Below are 25,646 nucleotides of genomic sequence, written 5' to 3' on the forward strand. Positions count from 1 at the left end.
CTCAGTGTGACCTGCAAGTAGCTATTCTATATAACTATCTGCGGAATTGCTAGGTGGAGTTTTGAGCTGTTTTTGTTTTGACTGCAGTTTTACGTCAGAGTATCCTTGATGAGTTTACTCATTTCTACACAGCTCGAAGGAAATGGGATGATTTCCGAAATATGAACTAGTGGTAATGTCTGTTACACAACGCTGCCCAATTTTATGATGTATACCAGCTGTGCAAGAGCAATTTAGGTTGATTATGTAATGTATCACTCAGTTACCGATATGCCTGATCTGCTGCATTTAGAAAACGAATGAGGATTTTCGTCCGTTATGCCCATGATATCTTCGTGCTCAACACACTAAACTCTTTGTTTTAAAACAAAGAGGCCAAAAAAGCAAGTTTGCTCTTCTTTACAATTATGTAATATTAAACAAAGATATTGAGGCTTGTTTCCTCTCTACTGTTGGGTGTACTGTATCTGGGTCCAGTGTGATTGGTCTTCATATTTCAGAAGCGGTTTTACAGGTTAAGCTGTATCTGGTAGGATGGTGGCTTTGTTCACTTTCTTTTTTTCCTCCTCTGCACATCTCCTCTCTTACTCTTTCTTTTTCTGCCAGATGCTGAATAGTAGGTCAGTATGGCAGCATATGTTTTGCATTAAGGGCTGCAGATGGGCGGTACATGCTGAGTAACATCCCCCCCTATTCAAAGCCTCTATGTCACAGTCACACCGCCACAGGATTGTTGAGAAATCCAGACTCTTTCTGAGAGTCAGCAACCCTCACCAAAACAAGAGAAAAGTCTAGGATGATGGAAAACTGTGGTCCCTGTTAGTCAGTATTTTTGTGAATTAACATACAGTTTATGTAAGTTTCCAGGCATGGCAATGAATTTCTCTCAATATCAGCTAGCGTCTTTGATGCTGGCTTCTTTGATGCTGTTTTATTTTTGGTTCTGAACTGTGCTTATTAAAAACGTCCAATCTAGAAGTTCACCCCCAGTAGCTTGGATATAAAAGATAATATCCACTGATGTGTTCAAGTTAAGATTTATATGGCTTGTTTACTAAGCCAGTTGAAAAAGATGAATGAAAACATCAATTAGACTGAAATAAACCCTTAATTGAAAAATCTCTGTTGACCTTTTCATTGTGATATGCACCATATGTTGACTGGCGTATTTGCCTAATCTGTCCCTTACGGATGGATTCTTTGTTTTCTTTGTGGTGACTCTTTGGATGGTTGTTCCTATTGATATCAATCCCATTAAATGCCAAGTTCGTCACTTCCTTGAGATGACATAGGTAATTTTGTTTGAACTGTGCTATTACAAGCCACCCACATACAGTACCATTTAAAATTTTTTTAAATACTTTTTCAGCGAGGATGCAATAAATTAATCAAAAGTCACTTTAAAGATGTTTTTACCAGTAAATAAATAATTAAAGGCTGTTCTTTTGTACTTCCAATTTATCAAAAAGTCCTAAAGTATGTTTATTGAGCACCAAATAAGCATATTAGAATGATTTCTGAAGGATCGTATGACAGTGACTAAAAAATTCAGCATTGCACTGCAGGTGTAAATTGCATTTTAAAGTATATTAAAATGGAAAACAATTATTTTAGATTGTAATTAGGGCCTGAGCACCGATGGTGCAAGGACCCTATTGGAATTGCTCAGTTTCTTTGTCGTCTTCTCCAAAATTCATCACATTTTTGAGGGCCTAAACATGCTCATGAAAAACTTTAGACACACACGCATCAGAAGTGGTGAAAATTTACATCTAATATGGGTTTCAGAAGTGTGTGTGTCAAAATTGCTGGATAGCGCCAGCCATTAAATTCGGTAGAAACATGTAACACACCAATACCTACAAAAAAGTCCCTCGGTACGAAGTCCGAAACTCAACAGGTAGCTTGTTATTTTGAATTTTCTTAGCAAGTTTTGTGCCATTTTTGCCATTTTCAGACGTTGTATTTAAACAAACTCCACCTAGAAATTTAAATAGATCAACACCAAATTTGGTCAGTGTAATATAAAGCACTTTGTGATGTTAAATTGTGAAGATCTTGAGTTTTCGTTGAAGGGCGTGTCCGTGGCAGCCTGACAAACTTTGATGTATCACCATGAAACAGGAAGTTCAGGCATACAATGTCTGATCTGCACCAAAATTCACATGTTTGATAGGAGACCAATCCTGAACACATACCCATGCCCATATTCGGTTATAGTCATAGCGCCACCTGCTGGCAACAGGAAGTGGCATGTTTTATGCTCTATCAAACTCCTCTTAGAAATTTAATGACATCAAAATTATATTTGGTCAGTGTAATCTAAAGGCCATTGCAATGGTAAATTAAAAAAGATCTTGAGTTTTCATTTGAAGTGCGTGTCCTTGGGGGCCTGACAAATTTCGACGTTTCACTATGTAAAAATGTAAAAGGAAGTTATTATAACTCCTGAACACATCTAAAGGCCATTATTTAGTTATAATCATAGCGCTACCTGTTGGTAACAGGATATGTCATGTTTTACACTAACTCAAACATACCATGTTCAATCTGCACCAAACTTCATATGTTTGATTAAAGTTCTGGCTTGAAGACACCTGCATGCCAATATTCACCAGCTCTCAGCAGGAAGTTTGGCACATATAAATGACTTTGACATATTCCTCCTATATTTATGACTTTAAATGCATATCGCTCACCGTTCACTGTTTTCCTAAAGCCATAGGGTGTTGGTGAGTCCGGGTGCGAGGGCCCTTTCAGCGCTGCTTGCAGCTTCAATATTATTACTGTATTTACTGCATTTTAATCAAATAAATGCAGCCTTGATGAGCATAAGATACTTCTTAAAGATACTTCATGAAAGCATTTAAAAAACTTACCATCTCCAAACTGTATATATAGTGTGCAGATGCAAAAAGAATACCTACCTGTTTACATAAATGTATTGCTAGATTGTTGATTTTTGCCATTCTCATTTGTACAAACAGTATACAGATGACAAAAATGTCATAAAGAACATCATAAGAGAGGGAAAAAAAACAAGTGCTTCATGGCTCAATCATGTGTGCTAACCACTAGGCCACAGTTTTGATTACAGATGTGAAATCTCACATTATCCCTAATAAAAAGTAGATTAGACTCCATGCAGGCCCAGTTTCCTAAAGAGTTGGTCTTGAGAAGCACAGAGATGGGCTTTCAGCTGTGAAATGAGATCATTGTCGTTGTGCTCCTGCCAGCTCACGTTCAGCTCCTCTCACCTTGCCTCTCCTGTTTCTCTCATCTGCATTAGTCTCGGCCTCACTTGTGCTGCGAGCTTCTAAAAGCAGGTCAAGGGGACCGGTGAACACATGATATCAAATATTGTTCTGTTTTAAAAGTTGATACACCAATTTTTCCTGCTTGTATGCATCATAAACAGACCGGAGGTGTACACTAAAAGCCAGTAGTTAATGATATCCAATATGTGCACTTTCATAACTGATGTTTGCTCACTGACAGAACCTTTGTTTAAACTGCAATAAAAGCCATAATGATTGAAACAAATATATCCTAGTTGAATATTGTAGAATTAGATTTGTACTAGATTTTCTTTTAGGTTTGCGTAGAAGTAGTGGAGTAGTGAGCCGTGAGCTGTTTTTTCTGTGTCTGTATAGTTTCTGTTTGAGGTGACCATGGCTGACTAGGCTGTGTTTACTCATCAAACTCAACCCAGGGCACAGAATGACTTGTGGTCAAATATTCCCACAACCCTGAGGTATAAGCAAGTGAGAACATCACAGGCAAGACCATAACAGTGCTCGGTTTAAAAGAGGGTTGGCATCAAAACATTTTAAGGCTGTTGTTTCATGTTGCCACTCCCATTCCTGGCATAGGTACAAAGATCATGAGGAAGACAGTAAATTCACTTTTGCATGTGTTTTTCTTTTTGAGAGGAAATTCACACGTTTCACCTTCATGTCTTCGTTTTCTGACCCAAATATCACTGCAGTGTTGCCTCAGTCGGTTTATCTGCAAAACTGGCCGTGACTTTTTGAACCCAGCTTGTGAAAAGTTTGTTCACTGACATTATCAGTCTGTATCCTATTCATGTATTTGCATATGCTTTGTTAGTGATGGGGAACTATGCTCTGAAATTCAGGTGAATAAGCCATATGAATGTCATGAACTTGCTGAGGTAGTTCCATTTAATATTTCACTATGACATTGTAACTGCATAACTGCTATGCTAAATTATGTAGTAGTGGTATAATTGCTGACACATTGGTATTGTGCAAATAAAAGATAACAAAGATTTGATAATAAAGATTTCCGCCTCAGTTGTCAAGTCAAACCACTTGGATGACAGTAATGGGCGAAGATAGGAATTTTCAAAATTTGATGTGAAGTTGAACATTGCAGCTGAATAAAAATTCTTGCTAGAAACCATTAGATTTTTTTTTTTCCATTATGATTTCATCGTCATCAGTGTGATCATACCCATAATCGCCTTGGTCATCTCAATGTTATTCACAGTGCATGAGGCCAACGATATTCATCCTGTGTCATTTCCCAAAGGAAGTATGATTTACAGATTTCTTCTTTCAGATGCGGTCCAGTCAGCTGCATAAATCTGTTGCTAATATTGTTTTTCAGTTGTATTCAGTATTTAGTTTTTGCTTATTTTTAATGTTTAGCAGTTATGCAATGAATTATGTTTGAGAGCAAGCTTTGGTCAAGTGAATAAACAGTGTTTCATTAATGTCAGGCATTAAAGGCCAGAACAATTGATATAATTTCAGACTGTTTTGATACTTGAAACAATGAAAAAATGTTTTCTGTTCTTTTTAGTAGTGCTGAGCCTTTGAATGCTTTTGTCCTTTTCAAAAAGAGATCAGACGCTGAATATGGAGAGGTGGTTGGTCCACGTGCATGGAGGAATGTAAATATTTGTGCTTTTGATAAACTCCTGGAAGTGCTTCATAAAGCTAGAGGCATGTGTTTGGGTGACTATTCACTTCAGAGCCTGTTAACTCAACTCAACTAACTCAGCCCTTTGAAGCTGCATTTAAACTGCATTTTGGAAGTTCAAAATCAGGGCACCAGTGAAGTCCATTATATGGAGAAAAATCCTGAAATGCTTTCCTCAAAAAACATACTTTCTTTGCAACTGAAGACAGAAACACAAACATCTTGGATGACAAGTGGGTGAGTAAATTTGTAAACTGTTGTTCTGGAAGTGGACTTCTCCTTTAATGACAGTACACTGGCCTAAGAATTACAATATATTTTACCACTGTAGGGCAGCATATAGTTTACATACACCTTGCAGAATCTGCAAAAATGTTCTTCATTTTGCCAAAATAAGAGGGATTATGTTTTTATTAAGAGGATTAAGAGGGAGTATGTTTTTACTGTAAAATGTACCCTTTACAGACAAAATAAGTAATACATTTTTAAAAGTAAAAAGCTTCACGTTTGTGTATACTGACTGTTCAGTGCTTATATACAGTACTTCTATGCATTTTACGCTTAAAGTTAAACAAAAGGGAAAAAAAAAAGCTTATTTATAATATGCAAAAATACACATCGTAAACACAGTTCATGCAAAGTAACATGATCTAACTCTTGTTCAAAAGACTATGTAAGGACAGTGAGTCACATGATGCGGTACCATACTGTGCATTGTAAAAATGATTTATTTAAATATTTTGGTGATGAAGTGGTCTTTCAATGATATGAAGAGTGGTGAATTTTATTTATTTATTTATTTATTTAATAAAAATATTTTTTAATAAAATAGAATGTTCTCACAGCACCAAGTAGCTCAATTTAGTGTTAGAGTAAAAAATAACACTAAATATATATAAATATATAAATATACAGTATTTAATAAATGTGTAAATGTACAGATTTTTATAGTATTATATAATGGGTTAAGCTGGAAATTGTCGCCTTTAGTCTAATGAATTTTTAAAAATAATTTTAATAAATATGGGCGGTATGGATGGTGTTGATGTCATATGGAATTGTGCAAAAAAACAAATTAACACAAACAAATGAATACACTTCATTTTAATATAGCATGTATATATTAGCATATAATATAACCAGACATGTTTTGCATAACATAATGTGATCTATGCAGTGTCCTGAAACAGTATTGGGCAGTTATTATCATAAATACTATTGTCATTTCATTTAATCTCAGTAATTAAGTAAACGTAAGCTGTCTGACTGTTAGAGTGATAAAGCAGTGTGCTTGGCTGCGGCACTAATGTGAGATCTCAGTTTGCTGTTTCTGATCAGAACCATTACTCAGTTGGGAACTGGGGGATTTGTTCTCGTCACTTGCCAGCTCCCATTTCCCGTTGGCTATGAGTAAGATCCTCTGATCCGAAGCATTCCTGTGCTGGTTCTGTTTACTGTTCCCTGCTTCTGCCATTACAAGGAACTCACACACTGACCACAGTGAACCATCCTGCATAGTCTCCCAGCTCATTCCACCCTGTCTCTACAATTACAGTAGACTCTTGAACTGTACTGATATTAGATCAGCTCGAAAGGATGACGTTGACAAATGCCACCGCCATAGACTTGTCCGACTGGCCCTTCCATCCCATGTCTATACGATAGAGCATTAAAGCGCATTCTCCTCATTGTTATGTAGGTGTGCTCGTGGGTGTTGTTCAGTCAGGGATCTTGATCCTTAAAGATCAACTCAAAATAGACAGTGACGAAATAGCTAGAGGGGACTCGGGCTTCGCCGTTGTGTTTAATCAAGTTCCCACACATGCCTGACTTTGATTAATGTTCTCATTAAAGGCTTCTCATGTGGGATGGTAATGTGGCCCCTACGTTGTGTTGTATCTCTGTGAATCTGTGGAAACTTTGTTTAGACAGGACAGTTTTATAAGGCAGGAGTTATTTATGCACCAGAGAACTTGTATTACAGTAGGCACCATGACTACAACTCTCAAAGGGATAGTTTAGCCAAAAATGACTTTTTTTTTCGTTCATTTACTCACCCTCATGTTGTCATAAAACTATATGACATTTTATGTCTGATGTGGATCATAAATGAACGTGCTTTCGAAGTCAGTGAGGTTCAAACAACTTTGCCTTACATTGAAATTGACACTTCTTTGTTTCTCAGTTTGTAAATACATGATGGTAAGTGAGGACAGAATTTTCATTTTTGGGTGATCTATTTCTTTAAGATTTTGGCTCTTAAAGCAAATATTGATTCTTGTTGCAAGGAGCTTTGTGGCATTCAGCCTTCTCTTTGAGACACTCTTTTTTTATTAACCAAATTATGAGGTGGCATTTGTTTGTGTACACAAGAAGCTTAATGAAATGGTCATTATCTGCTTACCTTTGTGTGGGTAATCAGACAGTGTAAAAGCTGTCCTGATAAAGCCTGTATGTGTGTGTGTGTGTGTTCATGTTTGAGAAATTGTGCCTCTCTAAAAGGTACAAAGCTCACCATATAACCATAAATCTGCCCTATGAACATAGCCTCCGCCTTTTTATTTATTCATTAGTTTGTGTCTGTGTGTTCTGGGAAGACCTTGTTTCATGTATCTTTTAAAAGCAGACAGTTAGCGGAGTCGTAAGTGACTGCTTCTAAGCAGAATATAAAGGTTGCATGGGAGTAGATTACCAGTTTTAATAGATGTGAAATTTAAAAGTGAATGTACATGTGAGGCATTGGGGATTTGTTGTGTAGTTGGTTGTGACAGGACAAGTGGCCAGTTTGCAGATGTTGGCTTGAATTTGCTAAAAGTAAACGGGATTAGATAACGTATAATCCTGTTTACTTTAAGAAATAATTTTTTTTTGGCCACCATTGAAACCTTGGATATGTATAATTTATTCTGGAAAAACAAACCTTATTAAAGAACCATACGTATTTTAGCTGCAATTTGTAATCCAAGACCACCCAAATGTACTCACACAATCAAAGGAGAAAATGTTATGTTATTTTATTTTATTTTATTTTTATTTTATTTTATTTTTAGAAAATGAATTGGCAAATATTCCAGAATTAGGCCTATTTAAAAAATATGTATTCTATAGGGAATAATTATAGTCCAACTGTTTGTAAGCATATCCTGGCAAATGCGGTTGAAGTCAAAAGTTTACATACACCTTGCAGAATCTGCAAAATGTTCATTATTTTACCAAAATGAGAGGGATCATACAAAATGCATGTTATTTTTTTTTTATTTAGTACTGACCTGAATAAGATATTTCACATAAAAGACATTTACATATAGTCTACAAGAGAAAATAATAGTTGAGTTTATAAAAATGACCTCGTTCAAATGTTTACATACACTTGATTCTTCTTTGTTGTTGTTGTTACATTGTTACATGTAAGTATCTCCTGTAGCTTCTGAAAGGTAATACTAAATGAAAAAATGTGATATTTAGACAAAAATGAACACATCTTCATTCTATTTAAAAGTTTTCACCCCCTGATCTTAATGCATTGTGTTTCCTTCTAAAGCATCAGTGAATGTTTGAACCTTCTGTAATAGTTACATATGAGTCTCTCAGTTGTCCTCAGTGTGAAAAGATGGATCTCAAAATCATAGTCATTGTTGGAAAGGGTTCAAATACACAAAATGCTGAAAAAACGCAGAATTTGTGGGACCTGAAGAATTTTTCTGAAGAACAGCGGGCAGTTTAACGTTCAGGATAAACAAGGGACTAATGAACAACTATCGCTAAACGAAAAAAAAAAAAGCTGTGGATCATTCATGTAACAACACAGTATTAAGAATCAAGTGTATTTTCAAAAGTTTACTATTTTCTCTTGTGGACTATATAGATGTATTTTATGTGAAATATCTTATTCAGGTACTAAATAAAAAATAGCATGCATTTTGCATGATCTTTCTTATTTTGGTAAAATAACAGCATTTTGCAGATTCTGCAAGGTGTATGTAAACCTTTGACTTCAACTGTATGTGACTATGACCAACAAACGTAGGTGTTACTATATGGATGAAATGATCTGTATATATCGAACTGTCAGGAGACAAGATGACTCCTTTGATCCTGAGTTTAAAAACTGCTGTCTATATGATGATGCACTGTCACCTTGTCTCATCAGCTGACCTATTAGAAATGCAGCACCCTTTTTAGAATCCTAGTCTAAACATAATCCATCTCTGTGTGTACTTCAGGGAAAATGATGGCGGTCCAGACTTCCCCATCAGACAGAACGTGCTACATTCTTTTCCACTGCCTTCAAAAGTGAGCAGAAATAATATGGCTGGGCTGAACTTGGAAACTTTGGCACAGAGCTTCTCGGCAGTAGCCAGACGTTTCAGAGCCACTCCTATCTCAGTTTACACAAACCCTCTGTGTTTGCTGTCTCTGGAGGGACGTTATAGTCAGCCCTGCCTCCTCCACTGCCATTTCTTACCCAGAAATCCATCTCTGCTCCTCTGGGTGTTCTTCTCTCCCAGTCTTCGTAACCTGACCAACACCCCTAGAGGTGTTTTACTCTGTATGTTGACACTGGGATTAATTACAGCTCCATTATGTAATGCTAGAAAATCCTTTACCCGAATCAACAAACATGACTTCTGTTTACAAGTACGATGAGAGTATGATGACTTATTTATTTGAATTACTAACGCGTTTAAATTTATTGCACACCTATGATTAATATAATCTTTGGGCTTGTACTTAGTTTGAAAACCTCAGTTGTGACTATTTGTGTTCCGAGTGTTTTCAGGCTATGGATGGGCCTGTTTTTCTTCAGCACATTACAGTGGTGAATTTACAAGCGTGTTGTTGTGTCTGTGTCCAGGGTTTACTACCACCGTGTACATAGTCCAGGCTGGGATTATTTCTGTCAGGCATTTTCCAGGACCACTTAAGAAGACTGTAAGAGCTTCACAACTGCCTGCTGTGAAAATACCATTATGCACTTTTACACTTTGGCCTGGGATTCTCATCAGTATTGATTCCCTTCTGACAATGGCCTTGTAGTTGTACCTATACTTGACATTCTGTTTTGTGTTTCATTATCATGCCAACATTCAATTATAATGCCTCAGAGTGCAAAAGTTTATATTCTGAAGAACTGGTTGGAAGGGACTTACTGACCTAGTAATGACCCAGGGGTCAGAAAGGGACAGACTGATGGAGAATTCAGACCACAGCCTGCAGCCTGCAAGGCCCTCTTATGTGCTTACAAAACTACATAGTACATTTTCATAAGGGCAAATACTGGGCTCCATGAATTATTTGCATGTGTAAAATGTATTGTTTATGGCCTTGTTTGGCTTCAGAAATTCCAAGATTTGCCTGTATTGAAATTATTAAGGTTATTATAATTAAGACAAAACCATATCTGTTATGAAGTCTGAAGTAAGTACACCTTGTATTAGAACATTTGATTTTGGTCTTATATAAAATAGGTGTTAAACAAGTGTTTAGCAACAGTTATACCTAAGGGATTTTTTTTATTTGTGTTTCTTGCTCTTCAGCATGTAGCCTTTTGGCTCACTGGGCTTTTGGCGCACAGGGCTTTGTAATAGAGAATTCCCCAAATGGGTTCACACTGCTTCTCAAATTAGTATTCACTGTGTGATCAAGACCAGTGCTTAGTCTGTAAATTCCTTTGTTGTGCTTCACATAGAGAGTTTATAAGTCATTTCGTAGAGATCCTAATTGGCAACAGAAGTCATGATTGTTATTTATTTGACAATTATGTTCTTTGTACACTGTTCTTCATCTATTGGTTTACTGGGATTTTAGCTAAAACTTTGAAGTGTTATTTTTTTAATCTAGTCCGAATTGACTTAATCAAAAATGTGGATCTGTAATATGTTGAAAAGCATTTTTGAAATGGCTATGAACTTCATTACACATTCCTGCATTAATCTGCTATTAGCACTGCCAGGTCTGAGCTGGATTCTCAGCCAAACCACAGTACTCTGAGCCATATGCTAAATGCATTAAACTGAGAACCAGACTGTGTCTTGTAGCTCTAACAGCCTTTTGTTTGTATTCATTCATTGATTATATTTTCAGTAGATGTATAGCTAATGATTCTGGGCAGTTTTGGCTTGCCGTGTCACTTCAGAGAAAAAGGCTAAGGCTAACCTGATCCCACTTCATCTCTGTCATGTGTGAATGCAGGTCCTCTGTTTGAAATCCAGATGGTTGTAAGGAAAGGATAGTTGAAGGAGGTAAAAAAATTGCCGCCTTTATTGAATCAAACCCAGCCATTTCCTGTGCCTGAGTCTGCGCTCCGCTCCACACTCTCCATATAAGGCAATGGTATTTGCATGAGGGAACGGCCTGCCATGTCAGTATAGATCTAAGACTGGCGCTGCTTACATTTTTCGACTGCTGTAGGATTACAGTGAGGAAATGATCTGTTACAGTATTTTCTGGCGAGGATTTTGCAAGGAGAACAATGGATTTTTCTCTCCTCCTTTTTATGAATGAAGCATTTATTCTTGCTGTGATGTTTTTTTTTTGTATAGTTGTAGATTTTCTAAAATTGCCACACTTGTATTTAGTGGGTAAAATGAAGGACAGAACTTCATCTGTGTTCATATCTGATGCCAGCCAGACCCAGTGGGATGGATGGTGTTACTGTAGCCTCCTCATTAGTAGTATATTTTATATACTCTCCAGATGTGCCGTTCACCAGTATGGAGGATCACATTACACTCACCACACAGCTGCTCCTTAGTCAATTAATGCAATGAATGTCCTAATCATGCGGTCATTTGGATTACTCAATTATGCTTGGTGAGTTCAGGCATCAGATTTTTATCTGTCATCCATGGCAAAGCAGTGTATCATTGTACATTTTCATGACAGTAAGAGTGTATTCATGAGATATTGAAATGTATGATTTTTTTTTATTAGGGGTTCAAGTGCGTAGCGCTGAAACCCTATTGTAATTGTTAGAATGGTCATGGATCAGCAATCTCCACATAAAACAGATTGTGCAGACCAAACCCTAAGTTGTAATGACTTGAAACTTGGAGGGATGGTAGTACTCACACCACTGACAACATGACCCAGACTCGCCCCCAATCGGCCTGACGGGACTACAGCGATCAAAAGTATGAAATCGCTCATAACTCCTAAACCGGCAGGTTCAAGTGTCTTATGTTGTTGGAATCCTTGGCTCACACTGGACAAAATGCATGGCATTGAAATTTTCAGTCTATTTCGAAAAAGCTACTTTTGCAAACTAGTTCTAGGTTTTTTGCCCGATCTGATCCAAACCAGTGCAGAAGTATTCTCTGGAGAGTGAGTATCAATATTTATCTAAAAAAAATTTAACTTTTGACTCGCCGTCGCAAAGGGCCTATAACTCCTTAATGGAATGAGATATCTTTGCCAAACTCAGAACACTCATGTAAGAGCTCAATCTGAGGTCACAGGGAAAAAAGTGCAGAGCTTGGCCACTTGGTGGCGCTATAAGAAGGGGAAAAAACATAAAAATTGCTATAACTGCACAACTATTTGTCCTATTAACATGAATATTGGTGTGCACGGTCTTGGTCTGAAGTGCCAGAAGTGTGTACAAGGACATTTGCGCATCTCAAAAAGCGTGCCCACCATTGGCCGACAAATTTGAGCACCTGTTATACAAGGTTAACGGAGGCTGATCGGAATGAAACTCTGTGGGCCTGTTCGACTCACAGCCCCAAAGGTCTGAGAGAAATTTGAAAGAAATCGGTCACTGGGGGTGGCGATAACACATTTTTCTAAGGGCGCAAACGAAACTTTTGTGCACTAGTCCTAGGTTTTTCACTCAATCTGGAAAAAAACATGGCAGTGCAATTCTCTGGACTCTTTAGGCCAGTCATTTAAAAAAAAAATGAAATGTAGTCTGTGGGAAGCGATAATGGGGTTGTTTAGAAAAAGGGCCTGACCAAATTTAACCAAAATCCTATAAAGCCTAAAGGAAAACTAAAAACTTCACAAAACAGGCTGAGCACATGCAACAACAAGCATGCAAAGTTTTAAGTGGATCGGCCCACAGCTGGCACTATAACAGTCATAAATGTTAAAAAACATATTTCTATAGTAAATTACCTGGATTTGCCAAAAATGCTTTTTTATTGTACAATTCCGACCGACAGCACCCTCGTCAATAATTTCTACGAACAAAATTATTCAAACAGTCCTGACATCGATATTAAAATTTGTACAAAATGGTAAACTTTCCAGGAGGATTTGTGTGCTATTCTCATGTGCCTCCTACATCACACCGCATGCTCATGATATCTTGTTTCATACAAACCCAATGTTGCTGTAATGTTGCTGCAGTGTTCTTCTCGTATGTTTGGTCTGTAGTTATGCGCTAAGCTGTAGAATCAGTCAGTCAGATGGTTTTTGCTAAATAAACCCCTGGATTACATGGGGGTGAGTAAATTATCAGGAAATTTTTATTCTGAAAGTGAACTAATCCTTTAACACTGATATGGGGGTTTCATGTCTTTACAAGGCTGTCATCTTCCCGCTGTTTCTAATAGTAAGCATTAATGTAAAGTTGTTGGGGTTGAGATATTTTATTGCCTGGTTATTTTAAACCCTGATTGATGTCTTCCCAGGGAGTTTGGGATTTTGACCTTGTTTGGTGCAGATGGGTATCATTTTTGTCATGGTGTAAATAATGCCTGCTGTTCCTGGGTGAACCACAGCACAAGCGTAGTGAACTTTAGCCTCCCTTGTTTCCGGTGTTCCTTTACAAAACGGAACATTTTCATGCCTAAATAAGCCTAGTGGGACCAACTATAGCTGAGATGCTGTTTTCTGTCTTTCTTAGCTTTGTGTGGTCTATGACTTTGAGTCTTAGACAGTAGGTGTGGTCCTTGTGCTCTTTGAAAAGAATTCTCTTGAAAAAAAGAGAATAAAAATATGGTGTTGTGCTAGTAAATTTCACAAATGATTACTAAGAATCAGCAAGAAACACATTGAATTTAACATAATATTTCAGAGTAGAAAGACTGAAATAAATGCTTTCTTGAAAAAACATATTCCAGTATAGTCTGTTTTTTATAAACAACTTTTAACAATATAATTAATTGTTAATCAGTTAGAATAGTTCAACACATAAAGGAGCAACAACAGATTTACAATGTAGTTATCAAGTTATTTTGATATATTCTTTTTCTCAGTCGAAAAGAAATTAAGGTTTTGAGGAAAACATTTCAGATTTTTCTGCATATAGTGGACTTTAATGATGGCCAACGGTCTAAATTGCAGTTTCAGTATAATTTCAAAGGGCTCTACATGATCCCAGCCGAGGAATGAGGGTCTTATCTAGTAAAATGATTGGTCATTTTCTAAGAAAAATACAGATTTATATACTTTTTAACCACAAATGCTCATCTTGCACTAGCTCGACGTCACCCATTATGTAAGTGTAGGAAGTACCAACCCAGTGTTTACAAAGCGAACATGCAAAGAAAGTCAAACGCTCTTTACAGCAAAAGGTAAAATAATGGTGTGGGGTGTTTTTGAAGTTGGAGGTGAAAATGAGATGGAATTTTTCGCCCTACTATACCTTTTTGACCCGAAGCACACAGACGAAGAACTAACCACTTGTGACTTTTCCAATGTGAATTTGTAATCCGTGAAGATGATGATGAGCATTTGTGTTTAAAAAGTATATAAATTTTTATTTTTCTTAGAAAATGACCGATCATTTTGGTAGATAAAACCCTTATTCCTTAGCTGGGTTCTTTTAAAGCTGTAATTTGGACCTTCACTCCTGGCCACTATTGAAGTCCACTATATGGAGAAAAATCCTGGAATGTTTTCCTCAAAAAACATCATTTCTTTGCGACTGAAGAAAGAATAACATGAACATCTTGGAAGACATTGGGGTGAGTAAATTATCAGGAAACTTTCACACTGGAAGTGAACTTCTCCTTTAAATGTTATTCTTCTTCATCATTGTCATATTATCATCATCATTTAAGTCTCATTGTTCAAATAGCATCCTGTTTTCGCATTTCTTCATGAAGCTCTGCTTTGGCTCGTAGTTTATGAGGAACATGTGCTGGGAATAAAGACATTCATCTTCTTTCCAGGTGTTTATGTGTCCCATGGTGTGACAGTGATGTGAACTTAAACATTCTGAAAGGGTTCAACAGAATTAGAAAAACAGTCACAAGACAATGAACTCTCTCTCTCTGTAATATATGCAAAACTAAACTAAACAAAACAGTCTGTAAAGGTCTGAAAGAAGTGTTTACTGTTTTGTTTAAAACGCTACCTTCCTCCTCTAATTGTTTTTGAGCCAGCTCCACTACTAATAATGTTCAGGTGAGGGTTCTTACTGTTGTTGTCATGGTGTTTATTATGTTCTTTATTTTCCTGTAATTTAACTCAAACTTGTACTGTGCTCATTTACGATGACAAGTTAATTAGTCCTTCAAGGGAGGGGAAAAAATCTTCCATATTTGGTCTGCTCCTGCTTTTCTGTGCCGTTCGATTTTTCAGACTTTGGAATGTACAATTTACAGAATGTTAAATGTCTTTCCAGTTTACCTCATATTATTGTCATGGCATTCCTTAGCTTGGGAAAATTGCTGTAAGAAAAGAATAGACAAATGTGGCCTTCAAATCAGACTAATGCACTAATGATTGAACATTACAGAGGAAAATGTTTAAAACAGCAGTGCGTTTGGATCATATGCTCTCCAAGCGGTACACTCACTGTCTGTGTCTGTCTGGCTCACTTTCTGTATTTGCCCTCTTTTCTTGAGTCACCCTCTTTGTATCCTTCTCTTTTGGTGTCCTGTCAAATGCACTTGAGGCTTTCTGAGTAAGGGTCTGGTTCTTCACGGGTCATTTTGACCTCAGAACGGTAGCCAGAAGCCATTGACTCACGTCCCGTGATGAATGACCCAAGCTCTCCGGAGAGACACCCTCTGCAGAAACTGCACCGGAGCGGAAGCACAATGGGAAGGGAGGTAAAAGAGGGGGACAAGGGAGAAGAGGAGGAATGGTGAGAACATCAGGCAAAGATCAAAAGAACTGTTTGTAGTGCTCAGGGAGCTTTAGGGAGACTCCTGACCATGCACTTTTCATCGGTTTAGAAAAACAAAATCAACATCTGCTGCGGTGAAAAAGAACGAGCTGTGTTAAATGTGCCGCAGGCGGTGGATTGGACGTGGTCATTTTGCTGACTGGACTGTTTGCTCACATTAACTGTTGTCAGCAATGTACTGTGTTTATCAGGACTGAATGAGATTCAGAATAAAGGTGTAATGTCTATGTCACCAGTGGCATTAAAGGGTTAGTTCACCCAAAAATTAAAATTAGCCCATTATTTACTCACCCTCCGGGCATCCTAGGTGTATATGACTTCCTTCTTTCAGACCCAACTGGAGTTATATTAAAAATTATCCTGGCACTTCCAAGCTTTAGAATGGCAATAGGTGGGTGTTTCTCTTCATCAATCCAAAACAAGTCCAATAAAGTGCATTCATCCATAATAACAAATCGATTTTTTTTTAAGAAAAATATCCATATCTAAAATGTAATAATCGCTTTAAACTAGCTTGCGCCAACTGGTCGTACATGGAAGTGCCGGTGAGTCTTGCACAAACCAACGTTTGTTTACAGAAGCAAAGGAAGCAAAATTTCCTTACTTTAGCAAAGGAAAATCAGTCTCCTCTTGGTTTATATTGAAATCCTCCAACATTTTTCTTTACAAATCCTCGTTTTGAACAAAAAAAAAATTATATTTGACCATTGTTTTGTTTTGGTTTCTCCACTGCACATGCGCAATGCCAAAATCATACGTCATCTTCTGTGTACAACAGTGAGTGCAAGCTAGTATAAAGTGATTATTACAATTTAGATATGTGCGTGAGGCACTTTTTATTATGGATGGATGCACTTTATTGTGTTAGAGTTGTTTTGGACTGATGAAGACAAACACCCGCCTATTGCCATTCTAAAGCTTGGAAGTGCTAGGATAATCCTAGCTCCGATTGGACACCTAGGACGCCTGGTGGGTGAGTAAATAATGGGATAGTTTTCATTTTTGGGTGAACTATCCCTTTAAAAGCGATTGCAAATACTGTTTCTGAAAAGGTTTCTCAATGACTTCCTAACCCACCTATCTGCCTCTGCACAGCCAATAGGGCTCTCACAATACCTTAAATATGGCAATGTTAGTACAATATAGTAAGCATCACAAATATCAAGTAGAAATTTTGGTCTTAGTTGCAGTGTTATTTTAGTACTATTTATGTACAACTGTCGTATTTAGAAAATGAAAACTGTCGTTTTCATTTTAATTTTGTTTTAGTTTTAGTCCTTTTTTATTATTTCCTATTTTTTTTATTTGTGACCCTGGACCACAAAACCATTGTGGAACACAATCCACTGTTGTATGGTTGGATATGACAATATTTGGCTGAGATACAGCTATTTGAAAATCTGGAATCTAAGCGTGCAAAAAAATACAAATACTGAGAAAATCACCTTTAAAGCTGTCCAAATGAAGTCCTTAGCAATGCATATTACTAATCAAAAATTAAGTTTTGATATATTTACGGTAAGAAATGTACAAAATATCTTTATGGAACATGATCTTTACTTAATATCCTAATGATTTTTGGCATAAAAGAAAAATCAATAATTTTGACCAATACAATGTATTGTGATTACTTATGATTAGTTTTGTTGTCAGATTTTATTAGTCTTACTAATATTATAATTATATATCTTTAATTTTATTTCAGTTTTTTTGTTGCTTTAGTACTTAATCTTCTAATTTGGTAAAAGTTGAAGTAATAGTTTTTCATCTATTATTTTATTTGTAGCTTTATTTCAATTTTTTTTATTACTGAAGACACAGTTGAAATAAAATTTTCGCTTTAGTTAACAGCGTTGCTTAGCTAGTCTCTCAGTCTGATCTGGCTGGTCTGCTGAATGGTTTTTAGTGTTTTAAGCAATTTTCAGGTGGCTGTCCAGCTAAATGCCAGCTTGGCCAGGCTGGAAGAAATTAAACCTGATTTAAGTTTTTTTCCAGCAGGATAATGATCACATTTTTGGAAGCACTGTTTAATTGCTTTTGCTTAGGTACCGTATGGTACCACTACCATACTATCTTTACAGAGAAATCTAGTGTCTAGTGCTGTGTTTGGATATGCTGGTACAGTCTCTGCCAGGTAGCCTGCTACACAAAAGCTTTGGGTGTGTATACAGTCTAACGAGAGTTTCTTGTTTTTGTTTCCTTTTACAGGGGAGCCGGGGACACTACCGGTACCACTGGCAAAGCCACAATGTCAAGCAGAGTGGTGTGGATGATATGGTGCTGCTCTCCAAGATCAATGAAGACGCCATTGTGGAAAACCTCAAGAAGAGATACATGGATGACTATATTTTTGTATCCTTGTCTAGCTGTAAATACACCATAAATCTCAATCTGATAAAAATCTTGCCCTAAATAGGGATCTGAGTTTTTGCAGATGGATGTTTTCCTATGGCTCACTAGAAAACTTTTCTTGGACTCAAGAAGAGTGTAGATTAAATCTTGATTGGTTTGATTCTGACCAAAGGCTCACTAAACAGCTACATTTAGCAATGACGAAAGTTGTTCTTGAACTCTATGGTACAAATTCCAAATCCATGTTGTCCTATTTTCCCACAGTAGCAGGGACTGTTTTTGATCAAAGCCGTATGTGCGATTCTAAGAGCTTTGTAACAGCAGATTGTCGAAGGCAGCCGAAGAATGCTGGTTTACCTCTCTTCTATATGAACCCAATGTACTTGGCAGGGTTCATGTCTAATTCATCACACATTGCTGGCACTAAAAATGATCCTCTTGAAAATCCGTACCATTTCTTGATGAAAACCTCCTTTGCAGTGTATTTCTGTTTTCTGCCCTTATTAGGTTTATGAAGTCTTTGCAGACTCTGGCCATTTTGGTCCCAAATCAGTCCTGTGATTGTGGTCAGAAAATAGAAACAACACCAAAGTGTTCCAGTCAGCAGCATATGGAACTGAGGTCAGAGCGCGCCAGGCTCAATACTTCCTTTATTTGCAGTGAGCAACTTACGGCCAGGCAGCCAAATAGCTCCAATCACTCACTGCCGGTTCTTGCCTTCCTTCTGCATTCAGAGAAGAGCAACAGCGTCTTAATAAGGCACTGACCCAATAACCAAAATCTTCACTGCTGCCACATATAACTTTTCACTGATGTCACCAGTCCATTATTTACACTCAGGCCATTTTTCATCAGCCGGTTCAGCCAAAGTTTTATGAATTTAACAGTTTAACAACCACAATGAGTAAAATGGTCCATGAGGTTTTCCTCTATTGTGAATGCTAAACCTCTAATAGTTTTCAGAAAGAGTGTTTTCAATTGAATAGATTCACAGAGAAAGACATATTTTGTAAAGAAATAGTTAAAGGGACAATTCACCCACAAATTAATGTTCTGTCATCGTTAAGTCACGCTCATGTCACTCCAAAACTGTATGACTTTCTTCTGCGGAATAAGAAAGAAGATAGAAGATATTTGGATGAACATTTCTAACTGTTTTGTTCATACTGAAGGATCTACTGATCCTCAAATGCAAATTGTGTGTGTTTTGCTTCAAGAGAACAACCATACATTTGTGTACTAAATTTAATTGATTTATTCATTGATTAGTCATTTATATATATATATATATATATATATATATATATATATATATATATAATATTATTATTATTATTATTATTATTATTATTATTTTTTACACTGTTGTTTAGTCTTAAGATTGTGTGGTTTCAATGGATGCTTGTCTTCATGTCTTCATGTTTATGAAAATTCAAGGTTTATGGTATTTGTACTGGTCAGACCAAGCATTGACACATGCACAACTTTTTGCTTATTAATCATCATCGCTTCATCTCCTGCTTCTGGTTGTTTCTTTTCTCAGTCAACTTGACTGTTAATACAGTTTTGCTTACTAGACTAAACACTGGTTTGGGTATGACATGATGTTTACCGGTTTTGGGTACTAGACATTTTTGCTGACTAGTTGTTTTGTTACCAGACAAAACGGATATTTTCTGACTGGATCTGGCATCCGGGGATGGATCTAAAACAGCTGAGGTCAAAAGTTTACATACACTTTGCAGAATCTGCAAAATGTTAATTATTTTACCAAAATAAGAGGGATCATATAATATGCATGTTATTTTTAATTTAGTACTGACCTGAATAAGATATTTTACATAAAAGATGTTTACATATAGTCCACAAAAGAAAATAATAGTTGAATTAATAAAAATTACCCTGTTCAAAAGTTTACATGTGCTTGATTTCTTAATACTGTGTTGTTACCTGAATTTTTTTGTTTAGTGATAGTTGTTCACGAGTCACTTGTTTGTCCTGAACAGTTAAACTGCCCGCTGTTCTTCAGAAAAATCCTTCAGGTCCCACAAATTCTTTGTTTTTCAGCATTTTTGTGTATTTGAACCCTTTACAACAATGACTGTATGATTTTGAGATCCATCCAGGACAACTGAGGGACTCATATGCAACTATTACAGAAGGTTCAAACACTCACTGATGGTCCAGAAGGAAAAATCATGCATTAAGAGCTGGAGGGTGAAAACTTTTTGAATTTGAAGAAATAAATTTAACTTGTTTTGTGTTCTGGGAAACATTTATGTATCTTCTGTAGCTTCTGAAGCACAGTACTAAATGAAAAAAGTATGATATTTAGGCAAGATAAGAAAAAAGTACACATCTTCATTCTGTTTAAAAGTTTTCACCCCTGGCTCCTAATGCATCGTGTTTCCTTCTGGAGCATCAGTGAGCGTTTGAGCCTTCTGTAATAGTTGCATATGAGTCCCTTAGTTGTCCTCAGTGTGAAAAGATGGATCTCAAAATCATACAGTCATTGTTGAAAAGGGTTAAAATACACAAAAAACACTGAAAAACCAAAGAATTTGTGGGACCTGAAGGATTTTTCTGAAGAACAGCAGGCAGTTTAACTGTTCAGGACAAACAAGGGACTCATTCAGGTAACAACACAGTGTTAAGAATCAAGTGTATGTAAACTTTTGAATGGGGTCATTTTTATAAATTAAACTATTATTTTCTCTTGTGAACTATATGTAAACGTCTTTTATGTGAAATATCTTATTCAAGTCAGTACTAAATTAAAAATAACATGCATTGTGTATGATCCCTCTTATTTTGGTAAAATAACTAACATAACTAACATTCAAAATATTATCTCTTGTGTTTTACGGAAGAAAGACCCTACAGATCATACAGGTTAGGAGTGACATGAGGGAGAGTAAACAGAAATTTAATTCTGATGTGAACTGTTTTACTCCCACCTTTCAGCAGTATTTTGAGCCTTGACCTTCACCTGCAGACATACATTGGTCCTGTACTCATCTCAGTAAACCCTTTCAAACAAATGCCTTACTTTGGGGAGAAAGAAATAGAGATGTACCAAGGCGCGGTAAGTATTTCTTCACGGTTTACTGAACAGCACAGCTTACAGTCAGTTCCATAGGTTTAGTTTTTCCTGAGTGTTATGTAACTTTGATTCATTACACACGGTAATTAGGCTCAGTGATCTGTATCGAAACCGTCCTCATAAAGTTCTTTATGTAGTTCGATACCTAGCGGTTTCTGTAAAGAGTAATTGCTCTAGTAATGATTTTAATAGGAGGAGTTTTTTAAAGTGTGTAGGCGTGGTGCAAATGCTTTTAACAGCTGCTTTCTTCGTCTGAAAAATAGCTGTGCAGACCTGCCTTACACATTAAAGCCACCTGGCTACAGAACAACATGTACAGGTCTATGTTCTTAACCACGCTTGGCCAGAGGTCTTGGCTCCTCATCAAGCTTCTAGTTCCTGTCAAATAATCATTCGCTTGTGGAGGCTACAGCAAAGATGCCTGAATGTGTTTTGACTCTTTTGAATTTATGAATGTGAGCTCATGTCACCCGGTGAACTGTAATGTAAATTATGACATGAATCTGCTTTTCTCTGTTTCTCCCACTCTTACAGGCTCAGTATGAGAACCCTCCTCATATCTATGCTCTAGCCGATAACATGTATAGAAACATGATGATCGATCGTGAGAACCAGTGTGTCATTATCAGGTGAGAAAAGTTTGTGACTTCAACCCTGAACATTTCCTCTCTGAACATCAAACTTAAAAAACAGTATCATAGCAATTAAACTATATCTTACAATTGTAAATCTGCATTTAACTTTAAAGTTCTCAAATTAAAAAGAGGTCCTAAAGGTGCTAAAGTTTGTGGTGGCTGTTCAATAAAATTAAATTATTATTATCTTAATTCAAATGGAATGAAGGATTTTGAAATTTTGACAGTAATCAATACTTTCAGTGTTTCACAGTTTAAAAACATTTGTTAGAAATGTAGAAAATGAATCAAAATGTAATCAAATGTAATCAGTTACATTAAGTAATTGAAAGTTAGTTAAAAAGTAATAACACTACTTATTACAATTTACATAGGGTAACATGTAATCAGTAACCTATTACATTTCCAAAGTAAGCTTCCCAGCACTGTTTATTTGGATTCACAATTTAATTTTTTAACAAAAATTTTACCCTGGACCACAAAACCAGTCACAAGTGCCAGTGTTTCGAAACCGAGATTTATACATCATCTGAAATAAGCTTTCCATTGATGTGTGGTTTGTTAGGATAGGACAGTATTTGGCTGAAATACAACCATTTGAAAATCCTGAATCTGAGGGTGCAAAGAAATCTAAATATTGAGAAAACCAACTGTAGAGGAGCTTTACTATCACTGAATGTCACTGGGTGCCAGGCACTTCTCACTATACTCCTCCTCTAGCAACACCAGAACATTTTGGAAGTTGTTCAGATGAAGTTCTTAGCAATGCATATTACTAATCAAAGATTGAGTTTTGATATATTTAAGGTATATTATAAAATATGTTGATATATTACAAAATATGTTCATGGATCATGATCTTTACTTAATATCCTAATGATTTTTGGCATAAAAGAAATATTAATCTTTTGACCCATACAATGTATTGTTGGCTATTGCTGCAAATATACCCGTGCTACTTAAGACATGTTTTGTGGTCCAGGGTCACAAATATTTATATAGTATTGTGATTAATTAATGAAATTGTGAAAAACCTTCAGATGGAGATAGTTTGGAATAATTACATTAGGCTACATTCACAAATTGTCAATGTATTGGTCATTTTAATTCCTGTCTACGTACACATCTTTGGTTGCGTATCATCTTGCTGTTTGGAAAATTAATAAATTTACATAACAGTCAGGGCACATGATTAAATGTGTTATTCTTTTATGTAATTACTTCCACTAAATTGACATGTTAAATTGTACATACTCGCATTCAGGTTCAGGTGTTTTCTCCAGTCTGTTTGTTTGTGACGTAGAAAGGGTGTGACATGTAATTAGGTTTGGTATGACATCAGTGCAGACACTGTCATGGGAGAGTCACTGGGTTGTCAGAATGAATAGGTCGTCATTACTGTTTCGGTTATACAGATGAGTTTGTTCGGTTAAAATACGGTTGAACAGAACCGATTCAACAAGCCTGACAACCTCAGCAGTGCCCTTTGAATGTGTTTTCTTTCTAATAATCTGTGAGCATAACCCTCCTTCCTTTTGATGAAATAACAATAGACAAAGTAATTTTATATCCTTTGGTCTTTATTTTGCATATATTTTTTTTTTTTACCAGGATGTACGAGACACAAAGCACAAGCTTTTGTAACCTGTGCTTCCTGCTTGAGCACAGGAAACTCTCTTGTAAGGCCCTTAGAGGGACCATCTGCTACTGTAAATTGGAGGAAACGCCACAGAATAGTCATTTGGCGATTGGTATAATATTGCGGGGGTTCTTCCTGTTGGACATGGCAATCAGAGAGACAAAGTCTGAGTCACCTTAACCAAAACACAAGTTGATGAGTCAAAAAACTATTTCTTGATTAAAGAGCCACATGAGACATTATAGTTCATTTGAGTGCCAAATGAACACTGTGGTTCTGTATTACTCTGCTTGGTTGAGCTGTCTAACATGTCAGCTTCTTGCTCAACCAGTAGTTTAGGTTTGGAGTAAGGATATGTCTAGCAATTAGCAAGGAAGTGACTTAATTTGTATGAAATTGTCCAAACAGCTCTCATGTTTTATGCTGCTAGTGGTGTAGTTTTAAAAAAAAAAAGTTGGGAAATTTTGCCCACCTTAGTTTAAGAAAACATTTAATTCAAATCAAGTGTCTAAACTCTCCCTGCCACCCTTTGCGTTATGGCATATGGATAAACATGATGATGGAGGGGAAGTTACAGAAAGGGAGATTTTCACTGCTGAGTCTGAGCTCTTTCTTTCAGATCTCATAGTCACCTGTGGGCTGGATGGTGACTGTAGTGCTTACTTTATAATAAGTGACTTCAGTTTCAGCATTCCTCTCAGCTGTTTGTTTGTATAGGGAGAAAGCCGCGTCCAGTTCAGTCAGACCACATAAAGAGACTGGAAGTGGAATTGTGATGACCCAGATTAGTAAACAAAACCTTCAGTGAAATTGCTGCCCAGGCATCCTGTGGTCAAGCTGTATTTTGGTTAGAACAGGCAAAGGTTTTACTAAAGACCATTGTGCATGAAGGACAGTTCCTTTCACTTGGCCAGTTACTGTTCAGAAGTTTGGGTTTGTTTAAATGCCTCTTACGTTCAACAAGGCTGCATTTATTTGATCAAAAACACAGTAAAACTGTAATATAGTGAAATATTATTACAACTTAAAATAATTTTAAATAATTAGTTTTCTATTTAATATATTTTAAAATGTGATTTATTACAAAGCTAAATTTTTTAGCAGCTGTAACTGTAGTCTTCAGTGTCTCATGATCCTTCAGAAATCATTATAATATACTGATTTGGTGCTCAACAAATACTTATTATCAGTGTTGAAAACAGTTGTGCTGCTTAATATTTTAGTATTTTTCGGAACTCTTTGATAAATAGACAGTTTAAAAGACCATTTATGTGAAATAGAATTTTTGTAACAATGTCAAGGTCACTTTAATGTGTTCTTGCTGGAAAAAAAAACAATTTCTGACCCCAAACTTTTGAAAAATATTGTACAGTTGAGGTCAAATGTTAATTGTTTTACCAAAAGAAGAGGGATCATACAAAATGCATGTTATTGTTTATTTAGTACTGACCCGAATAGAATATTTCACATAAAAGATGTTTACATATAGTCCACAAGAGAAAATAATAGCTGAATTTATTAAAAGTCCCTTGTTTGTCCTGAACAGTTCAACTGCCTGCTGTTCTTCAGGAAAATCCTTCAGGTTCCATAAATTCTTTAGTTTTCCAACATTTTTGTGTATTTGAACTGATGCTCCAATGAATTTTTGGGACCTGAAGGATTTTTCTGAACAACAGCAGGCAGTTTAACTGTTCAGGACAAACAAGGGCCTCATGAGCAACTATGCTAAACAAAAAACCACAGCTGTGGATCATTCAGGTTACAACACAGTATTAAGAATCAGGTGTATGTAAACTTTTGAACTGGGTCATTTTTATGAATTCAACTATTATTTTCTCTTGTGGACTATATGTAAACATCTTTTATGTGAAATATATGATTCAGGTCACT

At 36.5% G+C, this 25,646-nt stretch overlaps 1 protein-coding gene across 7 annotated transcripts in view; it reads left to right on the top strand.

Moving 5' to 3' along the window:
* Positions 1 to 25,646, top strand: part of myo1ea (myosin IEa) — a 59,452-nt gene that overhangs the window by 1,820 nt on the left and 31,986 nt on the right. For 6 of the 7 annotated variants that reach the window (XM_051114901.1, XM_051114903.1, XM_051114906.1 and 3 more), the window contains exons 2-4: positions 18,236 to 18,379; positions 21,375 to 21,464; positions 22,017 to 22,111. In XM_051114901.1, the coding sequence (XP_050970858.1) occupies positions 18,236 to 18,379; positions 21,375 to 21,464; positions 22,017 to 22,111 (329 nt within the window). Of the gene's footprint in view, positions 1 to 18,235; positions 18,380 to 18,875; positions 19,001 to 21,343; positions 21,465 to 22,016; positions 22,112 to 25,646 lie in introns of those variants that run through there. The other variant, XM_051114905.1, reaches the window with a different exon arrangement.

This window comes from Labeo rohita, chromosome 7, assembly GCF_022985175.1.
Source record: "Labeo rohita strain BAU-BD-2019 chromosome 7, IGBB_LRoh.1.0, whole genome shotgun sequence".
Lineage (NCBI taxonomy): Eukaryota > Metazoa > Chordata > Actinopteri > Cypriniformes > Cyprinidae > Labeo > Labeo rohita.